Source organism: Rhinopithecus roxellana, chromosome 12 (assembly GCF_007565055.1).
Source record: "Rhinopithecus roxellana isolate Shanxi Qingling chromosome 12, ASM756505v1, whole genome shotgun sequence".
NCBI classification, from domain to species: Eukaryota; Metazoa; Chordata; class Mammalia; order Primates; family Cercopithecidae; genus Rhinopithecus; species Rhinopithecus roxellana.
This window is the reverse complement of record NC_044560.1, coordinates 7369197-7383795: the sequence shown is the minus strand read 5'-3', so window position 1 is coordinate 7383795 and position 14599 is coordinate 7369197. Positions and strand designations below refer to the sequence as shown.

The 14599-nt window shown below is 49.5% G+C and overlaps 1 protein-coding gene across 1 annotated transcript in view; it reads right to left on the bottom strand.

The window, feature by feature from the left end:
* Nucleotides 1–14599, bottom strand: part of IGSF21 (immunoglobin superfamily member 21) — a 269151-nt gene that overhangs the window by 45343 nt on the left and 209209 nt on the right. Inside the window, exon 4 of the mRNA XM_030912584.1 lies at nt 599–717. Coding sequence (XP_030768444.1) covers nt 599–717 — 119 coding nt within the window. The remainder of the gene's footprint in view (nt 1–598; nt 718–14599) is intronic.

Here is a 14599-nt window from a genome sequence, read left to right as displayed (position 1 = left end):
GGGGCTTCTGAGAATGCGCAGAGCAGCATTCTTGCTTTACACATGGGGAAACTGAGTCTGGGACTGGGATAGACTTACCCAAGGACCCAACCAGCTGGAGATAGACACCAGTATTGTTACCTCCATTTTACAGGTGCATAAATGGAGGCAAGGGGAGAGAGTGAGAATCCAGGAGCTCTGAATCCCAGCGCTGAGTGCTTCCTAATTCATCTCCAGATCCTATGCCATCTCCATTAAGGCCTCAGGAAGTGCAGGGGGAACTTTTGACTGAGGGGCAGAATGGCTCCCTCTGCAGCAGCTGTGCATCTTGGCTGAAGTGCTGTCCTTCACTCCCTGGGGAGGGTCCTGTTGGGGTACCTGTGCTGCGAGAAGGGGACCTCCTGAGGGGAGGCCCATGGGGGGCAAGACTTCACGGGTCACACCTTGGCTCAGCCTGGTCTGGTTGACCCTCCATGACAAGGGCAGGAGAGGGAAGACACCAGCACAACAGAACTTCTGGTAGATGGCCCCCAGGATGGCTGCTGTGTGCATGCACACATACACTCCAACACACTCATCCTCCTCACTGAGACGCCGGGTCCAGTGGCCTTGCACTCACCCATGACGTTGAGGAAGATGTTACCCGATGCCAGGACCACCTTCTCCCTGGTGGCGCGGTCGTAGATGCCCACATGGCACTCATAGGGACCGTTGTCTGAGATCCGGACCTCGGGCAGCCTAGGGGAGGCAGAAGACAGGGTGAGGGCCATCATTGTGGGGCGGGGTAAGGCAGCACTCAAGGAAACTCATCCTGATGCCCACTAGTGCAGCCTCCACTAACAAACACATGCCTGTGTGCTGGGTTGGGAGGAGGGGAGCATTTATGGAACACCGATTGTATGCAGGCCCTGTACTCAGCCTTTCAGACAGTGAAGGTGTGGACTGTGTTCAGCCAAAGTCCAATTTGTGCTCAGTGGGTCCTGGAGCAGTTGTTTAGCCTGTCAGCTTCCATGAACCTGGGATGCTGCCCACTTCCAGGGAGCTGTGAGGATGGCATAGGTGAATAGATGTGGGCATTTAGTGTATCACTGCATGAGTATGGGCTCAAAACTGTCACTGGAGGCATCACCTCCCTCTTTCCTCATGACGGCCTCCGCACAGGGTCCATATTTCCATTTCATAAGCAAGGAATCTGAGGCTCAGGACGGAAGTCAATTGCCCCCAACCCTGTATACAGATAAGAACCAGTATGGAAATTTGAATTTCTCCATCCACACCGCCATGCTACCACTTCATGCCCAGTCCTGAGATCATGGAAGAGAAAGACAATAAAATTTAGGTCCACAAGGAACCCCCATCCCAGTGGACAAGGTGGTAGGGAAGCTGATCTGGGTTCCACACTCACATGGAAAAGCATGAGCTTATCTGAGCTCAGATTGGGGAGCAGCCAGTTCCACCCCTGAGGTGATCGGGAGGGTGTCTCAGAGGAGGTGATCCCTGAGGATGGGAGAGACCCCCTCAAACTTGCTTTCAGACTTTTCTCCTAAAAGTCCAGAGAGTAGACATTTTAGGCTTTGTTGCCCTTTACATTATCTGTTGCAATTACTCAACTCTGTCCTTGCAGCACAAAAGCAGCTACAGACGGTGCGTAAACAAATTGGTGCAACTGTGCTCCAATAAAACTTTACTTATGATCATTTAAATTTGAATTTCATATAATTTTCATTTGCCATACAATATCCTTCTTGTTTTTTCTGCAACCATTTCAAAGTATGAAAAGCATTCTCAGTTCACAAGTTGTGAAAAAATAGGCAATGGGCTAGATTTGGCCCACAGGCTGTATTTGGACAGCTCTTGTTCTAGCTCTTTCTATAGCATCTACAGGGTCAGACCATGTGAAAATGAGTTGGTATGTTCTCTCTCCCCATGGAAAACGCCAGCAGGGAGGCTCTTTCCTCCCTTGTATATTGAAAAGAGCCTTGACATGGAGTCAAAGAGAACCAGATTCCAATTCTGCTCCTACTGTTTGTAAATCATGGGACCTTGGATAAGTCAGTCCATCTCCCCTCTCCATTTTCTTTCCTAAACAGTGGAGGTGCTACTTCCTGTGACTGCAGTGAAGATTAAATGCAATGATGTCACTGCAGGACTTCTGTAAGCAGGAACGTTGCACCCAAATGGACAGAGGGGCCATTCTGTATTGTTCCTCAGTCCTGCGAAGCTCTGTGGGGAGAGGGAATTCCTGGCAAGTGGAATCTGGACACTTGGATGGGAAGGAGCCTTGGCCTGAAGTTGCAGAGGCTATGTCATTGCTGCGTTGGGGAACATGTCTGTCTTCATGCGAGTTCCAGCCTATTCTGGCTACAACTTAGCGGGACTGGGGTATCTGTTTAAGTCTTAGAAGTTCCCAAGTCATAGCAGGAAACCACGGGAAGGGATCCATACCCACGGCCCTACCCCACTAACGTGCCTGACAAGGACCCCACTGGGGACAGGAAAGAGCAGTAGTTGGTTAGCGCTCAGGCTCTTGGGCGTGTGACCCTGCTCTACCACCCCTGAGAAGGGAGGTTCTTTCAATCCAGTTCTTCATCGTCCCTTCCGCCTCCTGGACATACTTCCCACTTTGCTCTTCCACCTGTTTCTGCAGAGCAACGTAACCTCAGCTTCACTCTTTTCTTCTGTCCTTTTAGCTACCTGCTTCATCTTTGTCTTCTGGCTCCTTTTCCCCTGTGACTCACCGTCCCCCAACACCTGGGCTGCCAGCCTCTTTTTCCATCACTGTCGTCTTACTGAGCTGAGCCAGCCCATCCCTCCCACCACCCAGCACACATTAGCATAAACAAACACCTTCATTTACATAGAACACACAGAGGTTGACATCTGGTCTACCGACTGTCAAGGAAGGACTTAAAGAATGGGGACTTTGTTGAGAAGATGCTATCTCCCTCCACTCCCTGATCTCAGAAGAAAGAGCACAGTGACATGGGAACAGCAGGGGACCAGTCTCCCCTCCGGGAATGATTTTCTTTGTTTGTAACTCAGCTAGACTGAAAAAAATAGCCTCTTTACCGGGCACCATTACTGAGTGACAGTCACCTGGAGTGACATACTTTAGATAAAAAAAAATGGGGACTCAGAGAGAGATGGCATGACTTACCCAAGGCCCCATGGCTTACAAACAGTAGGAGCAGAATTTGCACTTGGTGACACTCATAGGTGTTGGTTATAGAGACAACCTACTTAAATGACTTTTGTAGGTGACAGAAGTGCAGGTGGCAGGTTCAGGTGACAGCTCTGTACAGAAACAGGCTCGGGAGACATGTGTGGCTGGCAGCTCTCCAGATGAGGTAATAAGATAATAATAACATGGTTGACACCCAGGCAGATACGTGCAAGTAACCGCCACCTAGATGATGGCTGCAGAAGATGTGTTTATAGTGTCATGTTTAGGCAACTGCCACCCTGATGACATGCTCAGGTGATAGTAACGTAAGCAATATGCTTGGGTGACACATGTAGGTGACACCTCACAGGTGGTATAGAAGACAGCTCAGGGTACACCTGGATTGCTGCTTTACGAAAAAGGCAGCTTCTCACTGGGGACTATGTGTACAGCTCCAGATGCTCCTTCTCCCATCGACTGAAGGAGCAAGCCCAGGTTCCCTAGTTCCTCCAATGTCCAGACCTGTCCTCCACCATTAGCCCAAGGCACACTCTTGGGCACCCTCCTTGACATCTCCCATTTCCACACCCTCCAAACACAGACAGTGACCAAGTCCTGGGTATTCTACTCCTAATAGATCCTGAACCATTCACTTCCCTCCATCTCCACAGTCAGCATCTCTTCTCACCTGGAATATGGAGGCAGAGGGTTTACTGGGCTTTCTGTCCCTGGTAATCTCCCTCCTGATCCATTCTCTAGATAGAATCCAGATCTTTTCCAATGCAAATGAGATAAATGGTACTCCTCTACCTAAGTCCCATCAAAGGCTCTCTCTGCTTTTATGACAAAGACATTATACGAAAAGGATACTTGCACACGCATGTTTATAGCAGCACAATTTGCAATTGCAAAAATATGGAACCAGCTCGAATCCCCATTAATCAATGAGTGGATTAAAAAACTGTGGTATGTATCTATACTATGGAATACTATTCAGCCATAAAAAGGAACGAAATAATGGCATTCACAGCAACCTGGATAGAATTGGAGACCCCTATTCTAAGGGAAGTATCACAATAATGGAAAACCAAACATTGTATGTTGTCACTCATAAGTGAGAGCTAAGCTAGGAGGAAGCAAAGGCATAAGAATAAACTTTGGGGATTTGGGGGAAAAGGTGGAAGGTGGGTGAGGGATACAAGACTACAAATTGGGTAAAGGGCATACTGCTCGGGTGATGAGTGCACCCAGATCTCACAAATCACCAGTAAAGAACTTACTCATGTAAACAAACACCACTTGTTCCCCCAAAAACCTATGGAAATAAAATAAAATAAAATGGAGAATATAAAAATCTTCTAAATAGAAATAAAACTGTAAATTTTACAATATGAGACAGCAATATCAATTCAATAAAAACATTTTAAAAAGTAGTAACATTTGCCAAAACCTATGAAATGCACAACACCAAAAGTGAACCCTAATTTGAACTATGGATTTGGGGTGATAAGGGCATATCCATGTAGGTTTGTTGATGGTAACAAATGTGCCACTGAAATGGAGGAAGTCAGTGGTGGCAGAGGTTGTCCATGTGTGGGACAGGGGCAGGTGGGAACTTTCTGTACTTTCTGCTCAGTTTTGCTGTGAACCTAAAGCTGCTCTAAAAAATAAAGTTATCCATAAAAATGGCAAAAAGAGAGATAAGAATCGTCATCTTTGCCAATAGGGTCCAGCACACTTTGTTCCTTCTACATCTCCAGCCATGCCTCCCACCTTCCCTTATCCACACCACTGCCCCTTCCTCCAGCCATGCCTCCCACCTTCCCTTATCCACACCACTGCCCCTTCCTCCAGCTACAGTGGTGTTCTTTCCATTCCTCCCATGAGCCAAGTTATTTTCTAAAAAAATAAAATGTGTATTTTGGATAAGTTTAGAATCACAGAAGATTTGCAAAGATAACAGAGGTCGCTGTATACCCCTCACCTGGTTTCCCCTGTTACCACCTGACATGGCCAGGATCACCCACCTCCAACCAAGGCAGATTCTAGTTCTCATTGGCAGATCCAACAGCTGCCAGGTCACAGCTTTGATTTGGACCAATCCACCTCTTCTCAGCACCTCATCTAAAATGTTGCCTTTTCTGTTGTCTTTCTAAAGTGGATTAAGTGGCCCAGAGACTCCCTTTCCCCAGAATTGAGTGGCATTGATCTGCATGATGAATAGAAGGCTTTCCACAGATAGCAGGGACCCGAGGGGGGTGAGGGTGAGGAGGCCTGCCCTCATCAGCAATGGGCTGCGATCAATAAACTATTAATAACTGCAAAGGTTTCTGGAGAGATCAGTGTAATGCAGTTTAGTGGCTGGAATTTACCAACACTGATGGCGTCTCTGAAGGGTGAGTAATTGTGTTTTTGAAAAGTCAGGCACAGAGAGAGCCGAGGCTGCATGCCCCCTGGCCTGCATGCCTTCACTAAGTAAGGCCATGCAAGGGCTGGGCACTGCAGCTTCTGCTGAATCTGGGGCCAGGGCTGTAGGCCATCCACATTCAACAGAAGTATGCCGTGCCCTAAGCTGAGGCTTGGATTGGGAATGGGTACGGGGATGCTGGCGGTTTTGGTCCCTGCCTCCATGCTTTTACCTGTAATGTTAAGCTCTGTAGGATCTACATTTCAGATGCCACCTCCACCAGGCAGGCTACCTTGACTGCCCAGTCCTCCAAAGACATAATTCATCTCTGCCTCTCCAGGGCTGCATCTGTCTCTGGGAGCACACACCTGTCCATGTCATGCTGTAGTATAACTTGTTTGTTTTCCCTCCCAAGCAAGGAGGGAAGGTCACTTGGTAGGTGCTCAAGGAGTATCGCCTATATGAATGACGTCAGTGGAAACAGCCTGCACCAGGAGTCAGGAGTCCTGGGCTGTAGTCTTGGCTCTGCACCTGACTAGCATGTGATGTTGGATGAGGTCCTTTCGCTTCTTTGAGCTTCGATTTCTCCATCTGATACATGGGTGCTATGACACCTGCCTTGTGGGATTACAGCCACTGGGGAAGTGCCAATATGTGTAAAGATTTACGGTAGGAGGCACTGCACTGAGCATTTAACCCTCTCTAACTGAATCTTTGCTACATAGAGTGAGTAGGTGGCCTGATTTGAATTCAAGCCAGATGGAGGCTGGAGCCCATGAGTGCTCTCCCCCACTGCCTCCAGATCTTCCTTTATCAGCAAATTGATTTGAGCTTTCTGGTCTCCGAATTTGCCTCCATCGCTCTTGAGCGTGTTTCTATTCTGAGGCTTGCCACCTCTCTAGGTAATGAGAGCCATATGTTTCCTCCCTGCTGGGAGAAACAGGATGGCCTTTTATTTTCCTAAATTTCCTGCTCCAAGCTTCTGACGGGGCCCTTAATGCTGATGACTGAGGTTTGCTGAGCAAGTCCTGTGCACATTCTCCACGCCCTACACGAGTTTACAGCCTCTGCTTAGCTTTCCTCCCTGGCTTTGTCTTTCCACTGGGAAGAGTCCTAGATTTTCATAGAACGAAGACACTGGAGGGGAGGGTGGAGCTGTGAGGACACAGGAAATGAGTTTGATTTGCTTTTCCTGTGCTATTGAAGAACCAAGTGATCCAATATTTGACTTTTGCTGAGAACTGAAGCCTGAATGAATGAACACGTACCACTGCACTTCCAACAGGGCCTGGCATGCTGGGGGTGCTTGTCATATTCTTCTCCTTACACTGTGAATTGATGAAAATTTTAAAACAAATTGTTAAGCACCCACCATGTACTACGCACTGCTTGTGGTGTTGAGTATATATTGGGGAACAAGACAGACAAAACGATACAGGCGGTCCCCGACTCACAACGGTTCAACTTATGATTATTCGACTTTACGACAGCGTGAAAGCCATACGCACTCAGTAGAAACCAGCCGTACGACCATTCCACTGTTCAATTTCAGTGTAGTATTTAAAACATTCCATGAGATACTCAACTCTTCATTATAAAATGGGCTTTGTGTTGGATTATTTTGCCCAAGTGTAGGCTAATGAAAGTGTTTTCAGCACATTTAAGCTAGGTTAGGCACTAAGCCATGATGTTCTGTAGATCAGGTGTTTTAAGTACATTTTCGACCTACGATATTTTGAACTTATGATGGACTTATTGGGACGTAATCCCATCGAAAGTCCAGGAACATCTGTACTTTTAAATGACAACACTGTAAAGATGCCTGTTCTCTGGAATCTGCCTCCTGTCTACATCTGTCTTCTTCTTAAAGGGAGGAGGCTGGATGTTAATTAACCTGTCCCAGGATCAAGGCCATTAAAACAAACATCAATCTCATCCTGTCGAGTCTCAGGGGTTTTGCAATGTGTTAGGTGAGTTTACCCTGATGCTAAAGGTCTCCTGGGATCCTTGCCTTTGTTTGTTTCAATTTTATTAATTGCTTTATTGAGGTGTAATTGACAAACCATAAATTGTACCTACTCAACATTTCCACAGTTGATAAGTTTTGACGTATTGAAACCATTGCTACAATCAAGATAATGAACATACTCATCTCTCCTAAAAGGCTCCTTGTGCCCTTTTATAATCTATGCCTCTCATCCTCAGGCAGCCATTGATCCTCTTTCTGTCACGATAAATCATGATTCCTAGGATTTTATATAAATGAATCACAAAGTGTGTACTATGTTTTGCTTGTTTTCTTCCACTCCTTGTCATTATTTTGAGATTCATTCATGTTGTTGCCTTTACCAATTGTTGCTTCCTTTTCCCTACTGGTCAGCATCGCATTTCATGGCTGCACACCATTTGCTTACCCATCCCCCTGTTGATGGACACCTGGATGGCTCTCCCTTCATTAAAAGGGAGCCTCAAAGGCCCGACAGCTACCTGGATCGTCTCTGTTAGCCCAGGGAGAGGTGCTGTGTGTGCAAATGAGGACATGGCATGGTTGGTCCTATAACTTTATAAGACACTGCCCAACTGTCTTCTAAAGTGACTGCATGACGGCGTCTTGGTTTTTCTTGTTTTTTGTCCACACTGCTCAGTGCCTTCTTCTAAAAGCAGCTCACTCCATGTTGTCCCTCGTGCCCGCCCCCCAACCTATTCCTACTTTCTAAGTGTTGCTGTCAATTTGCAGTGAGCTTCAAATAACAAGTCCTGTTGGAACTGTGTGTGCAACATGGATAAAAAGGCTTGGAGAAGAAGAATGGGGAGCTACAGGATTTCTCTACAAGAAAAGGTGCATGACATTTGCCTGGGTGCCCCTGACCCTCTTTTATTTTAGTCTTCCCCCAAATTAGAGGATGTTGTGGCACAGGTGGCTCATCGATGTTTCCTTGCCTCCACGCCACTGTCTCTGCTTGGCCCAGAGCCTCTCAATTTTTGTCTTCATTCTTGCCACCATCTCCCTGCCTGAGGCCCCCACCCTGCTGTCAGAGTGACCTTATGACGGTGAAGATCTGGCCTGTCCTTTCCCAGCATAAAACCTTCCTGCGGCTTCCATCGACTGGAGGAGCAAGCCCAAATTCAGTCTGACTGCAAACTCAGATGTGGCCCAGACCCAGAAAGGAGGAAGGGAGGGACAGATGGAGGGAGGAACATGGTGTGTGGCTTTGCATCTCTTGCCAAAATTCAGCAACCGAAGGAGAAGACTCTTCAGGACCAAACTTTCTTAATCTACCCAATTTAAAAAGCATTTTGTAATTCAAACGTCTTCATTTATATACACAGTATCTCATTCTGGGCTAACAGAAAAGATTCAGGTAGTGATGGGTCCTTTGAGGCTGTGCTTTAATGAAGAGATGAGAGAGGCTTTTCATTTGTATAACCATTGTTTGCATGGAAACCAAGCTTCTAAAGGACTGGGGACAGAGTCATTCCTGCAAGTAGGTTAAACACACCCCCTGCAATCTTATGAGCCAAGTGCCTGCCTGGGCTCTGCTCTCCCTCATTCCTGCTGGAAAGATCCCAAGCGTGAAGTCATGAAGTTTTACTGTTTCTGCGCCTGCCACGCATCCCTGATGGGCTGCTTCTTCCCTGAGGCCCGGGCCTTGTTTCTCACTCCCTTCAACACCTGCTCACTCCCCAAGTTCAGGGTCATGTCCTGTGATACGGGGGCAACATTTGCAGAATGCTTGCTCCACCTGGACAGAGCCGTGAGGCAGAGCTAATAAAACTGGCCATAAAGTGTCTGGCCACTTTGGGTACCAGAGGGATGTTTGCTAATAAGACACATGGAAAGGATTTGCTACTCCCTGGAAAAAAAAGGGGGCATGGGCGGGGAAGAGGTCTCTGCCCTTCCCCCCGCTCCTCAAATCTGTGTAATCTGCAGAACTGACTGGGAGCTGTGGGTGGCTCAGGTCAGTAAGCTTGGCCCGGTGGCCTAGGTGTGCACCTGCTCAGCCAGCCCTGGCTGCTGCCTATCCCCGGCTGCCCTCACAGCGTCTTGCTTTTCCATCACAGTCCCTGGGTGAGGAAACACACCTCCCAGGACTGGGAAATTGGCTACTGGGGATAGCATTTGTGGTAGCTGGCAGACCTGGGAAAACAGATGGAGACAGGAAGGAAAGGGCCTCCTTATACCTTGTGGTGGGGTGGGATCCCCTAAAGGAGACCCCAGGGAGATGCTAGGATGTACAAAAATCCCCTGAGGATCTAGTTCCAATGCAGATTCTGGTGAGCCTACAGTTGGAGTCTCAGTGAATCAAAAATAGCTGGTGCACTTCTCACCAAACAATGCTGGAGAGTTGCGGTCTAATTTTCCCCCCAGCCACATAGGAAAGAGGCTTGGCAGAATCGTTCCGGGGCCCTGAGAATTTCTAACCCATCCCCAGGTGCTGCTGCTGCTGGTCAGAGAAGCCCACTCGAAGACTCAGGGCCTTAGTCCTTCTCCCTCCCTATCAGTCCATCCATCTGTTTGTCCTTGCCCTGCCCCGCCGCAGACACACTGGGTGTTCTCCTTCCATTGGCTTCACCAAACCCCAAATACCAGAGCCTAGTGCTTGGATGTTTTTGACAGAGTGCAGCTGCCTAATGAATGTCGTTGAATGGAAATTACTTCAGGACAGGGGTTCTTTCAAACACCCAGGACTGCCAGAAAGCTGGCCATACACAGACATGGCCCATGCACTAACCAAATGCTGAGCCTCGCTCTGCTCTCCCAACCTCTGCTCTGTACCTGCCTCCTGTCCTCCAGCTTCTGAAAGAGATAACGATGCACTTTCCGTCTTTCCCTGCCTGGTGGAGGTGGGTCTACACTTGAGCTCAGCCCAGAAAGTGGGACCTAGACTCCAGACCTAGCTCAAGAGCACGTTGTCTCATCCTCCCTGGTGTGAACTTGACTAAGGACACCTTAACAATGGCGTCAATATATTCCTGGGGACCTGCTTGTGAAGGTGAAGTTTCAACTCCAAGGATACCGATGACAGAACAACTACCCGAAATCCAGAAATGACCCCCTCCCCTCCTTTTGGCCAAGCCCTGGGTTTTCTCCTCTGTCAGGCCCCTTCCAGGGACACAGTAGGGACACATTTCCTCTGGGAGGTGTGGGGCCACTGGACAGCACCAAGCAGAGAAGCAGGGGGACACAGAAGACCTTCACTTGAGCTAAGGGACCTGTCTTGTGAGCACAGAATGTACGTGAAGCTCTGTTCCTTTAATAGCTCTCCTAGAAAAGCCTGGTCTTAACCAGGGTGACCAGCTGGTCCTGGGTTATCCAGTCAAGAAAACTAAAGACAGTGATTTATGCAAGGCCAGGCAGCAATCAGCAGCAGATCTGGGAAGGAGAGGCCAGGCCACCCGGGCCAGGTGATCCGTCAAAGGTTCTGGGAAATGGGGGCTCATGACCGCCCCCTGCAGGCGGTTGGAGGCTTGGCGCTCCGGCGATCTTGTTACAAAGCTGATGCATCCAGAGGCTCAGTGATCAGCAGCTGTGGCTGCTGTGAGCCAAAAGTCTCAATGAGTTGAGGCATCTCAATGAAACAGAAATACCTGGTGCTCTTTTCACCACACAACGCGGGAAAACTTGGGTCCAACTTCTCCCCCAGCCAAATAGGGAAAAGACATGGCAGAATCATTCCATGGGGCTGGGAGCCCACTGCCTGGGGTCTCCTGCCTCCTTCCAGCCATTCCTCTGGCTGGGGAGGAGTCAGGAGCCCGGCCATTCTCAGTGTGGTGGGCTTCCCTGAGAACACTCAGCACAGATGGGAGGCCTCCCAGGTTGTATAGCCTGGGAGTGGGGAGTGGGGGTTGGGACCCAGAGGGAGAAGGGATGGGGCAGCACTGGGCAGGGGGACTGGAGCCTCTGGAAAAGCCCCACTACCTAAGAGCTGAGCCCCTCGACACTGAGAATTTTACGACCTTCCTCCTTGTGTGTTTTCCTCCTTGTGTGTTTTCACCCTTTCCAAGGCTGCCTGAACTATTTTTCTTCAGGGCCTTTAAAAAGCCATTAGTATGATTTTCACCGCCCCCCAACCTGAAAACTGTTTCTGTCATACAATTGCTCAGTGGGTACAAAATATCTGTGGCATCTATTGGAATGCAGGGCTGGCTAGGAGGGGTACCAGAGAAAGGAGGCACAGAGGGGAGAATTTCCAGAACACTCCAGCCAATGCCCTTTCCATCCTGTCCCCAGCTCCCTCCCTAAGCCCTCCCCTCACCCTCTCCAGGGAGCCTGGGACCTGCCTCAGGCTCCTTGGCCATTTCCTCCTGCTGATCATGAAGGGTGAGGACGAGGGGACAACTCTTCACTCACACTGGGCCACGTTTGAGCCACATCTTTCTCGGTTCTATCTGCACGCTGCAAGGGGACCTTTGGTGCTGGACGGGTGGGGCTCACCACACTCCACTCTGCCTCCCAGGACTGTGTGACCTCAAGCAGGTCATCGGCTCTCAGCTTCAGCTTCTGCACCTCAAGTCCTTTGTCCTGAGGCCCTGGGTGGGACAGGACGAGGTCACCATGGAAAGCTCCTTTACTCCTGACCAGAGGAGTGCCCCAGACTTGCATGTCATGATTTGCCAGTGGGCAAACTGGCAGGGACCTATTTCCAATGTGAGAAAACGCCTCTGAGAAATCAGGTTTTATTTTCCAATGATGAATTCCCCAAGAAAAACCAGAGAGAGCTTAGCTTGGCATCCCCGATCACCTAAGCCCAGGAAGTCAGTGACGGGCCCTTGGGTGGTGACAGATTTGGGGTAGCTGGCCCCGACTGCTCTTTCCCGCCCTGGCTAACCACTCCTGTTCACCTTGGGCCCTGAACCTGCTTCCCTGTTCCCAACCTCCATCTTTCGCTGGCTGACCCCTTCCCCTGACTTCCTGGCCCATTGCTTCCTGCCCCCCCCCCCCCCTTCACCCATTCCGACACTCCCCCGCTCTTCTCCACCGGCTTCCTCTCCAGGTCTCTTTTCCAGACGCTGGCTGCTCCCATGGAAACCACTTCCTCCTCCAGGTCCTGATTGATCCACTTAGCCCCTCACCAGTCAGCCTGTTGGACTCAGGCTCTGGGTTCAGGGGTGGGCAGGGGCGGGAGGGCCCAGGGTTCAGAGTGTTTTTCCCAGCTTCACCCGATGCCATCCCAGGACCGGCAGGCAGGGGGCATGGAGCATGTGCTCTTCAGAAGAAGACTCTGTGTGGTGGGGAACCAGGAGCCAGGTGGTCGGTCAAAGGGAAAGGAGACCAAAGAAGCTGGGCAGTGAGCGAACTCGGAAGGCTGGGCTCGTGGCTGAGCTCACCGCCTCCTTCCTATCCCTCGTGACTGCTTTATTTAACAGGAATCTCTGTCTCTACCTCTGCCTCTCTGCTTGGCGGTGGGTGAGAGCTGGCATCAGGAAGGCCCCAAGCCTGTTGGAACCAAGCCTGCCTCCAGCAGAAGAGGGAAGACGGGAGTGGAAGGTGGCTGCCTCTGGGTTTCTCGGTTTTCCTCAACCTGTTGTTTCTATGATCTTTTTCAATAAACACGGCTGTGCCCCTACTGTGTGCAAGGTCAGGGTCAGGTCCCTTGCCCTTGAGATTCCAGGAGCCGATGCAGGTCTCATTCACCTGTGAACCAGTGAGAGGTTCACTGAGCACCTCCTGTGTGCGAGACTCTGTGCGAGGCACTGAAAACTGATCTCATTCAACTCTCAGGGAAAGCCCCTTGCAATAAGAGCAATAATAGCTGATGCCTCTCTAGACTTTCCCATGGGCCAGAACCGCCCAGCTTTAACATGCTGTAGTTGAGTGATCTGGGACAAGTTATTTCATGCCTCAGTTTCCCCATCTGTAAAACTCAATTTCACAACCATGCCATGAAATAGGTGTTATTATTGTCACCCCGACCTCGCAGATGAGGAAACTGAGTCACAGGGATGTTGTTTATAACTTGTTGGCTGAGGTTACTCAACCAGAGAATGTCAAAGCTGGGCCCTGAACCCTGCAGCCAGGCTCCAGAGCTGATACCTGCCAGGGTCTAAATGTTTGTGTCCTCCTCAAATTCAGATATTGAAACCTAATTACCAATGGAATTGTATTAGAAGGAGGGGCCTTTGGGAGGTGATTAGGGTGGGATGAGCACCCCCACAAAAAGGCTCCAGAGAGCTGCCTGGTCTCTTCCACCATGGGAGGACATAGCCACTTTCTGGCTCATGGGGTGAGAAGGCTCCATGTGCCAAGTAGCGGGCCCCCAGCCAACCTGGAATCTGCCTTGACCTTGGGCTTCCCGGTCTCCACAGCTGTGAGAAATGAATGTCTGTTGTTCATAAACCACCTGGTTTATGGTATTTTTTTATAGCTTTCCAAACGGATGAAGACAGTACCCTTAACGCACATGCTAGTTGCTGTTTGAGGTGCGTGTAGCACACAGAGAGGCCCAGGCTTCTGCGAGGTCACACCATCAGTCAGTGGCAGAACAGAAATAAAATCTTTCAGGCTGGAGAGAGAGTCATAAAGGGCAGGCAGAGTGAGTGGGGACTCTGGGGTCATTGAGGCATTAGACTGTGGCTCTAGAGCAACATGGGGGCCTAGCTCTGCTTCTGGTGACCAAGGGCAGACCCTTTTGTCTGCAGGGACCATGTTTTCCCTGGAACCAAACTCCAGCAAGAATGTATCACATGGGTCTCTCCAACATGGGGCCAGAGCCCCCGATGCCAAACTCTTCCACCACAGTTTGACAAAATGATCAGAAAAGAGGTTCAAAGAGATGGTCTTTGACCCCTAGAAAAGCAGGTAGCATGCCAGAACACTGCAATTCAGAGAGAAAGCTCTGAGCTGACTTGGCCTACCCGCGTGGATGTCAATCAGCCCAGTTTCCTGCAGGGAGAGGGTACAGGTGAAATATCCTCAAAGCCTGAGATGGACACAGCAGTCAACCGGCATGATATCATTTAGTACCTACAACCACCCATTGAGATCAGAATGATGAACCTCGTTGAACAGATTAGGAAACTGAGGCCCAGGGAGGCCAAGCAATTTGTCT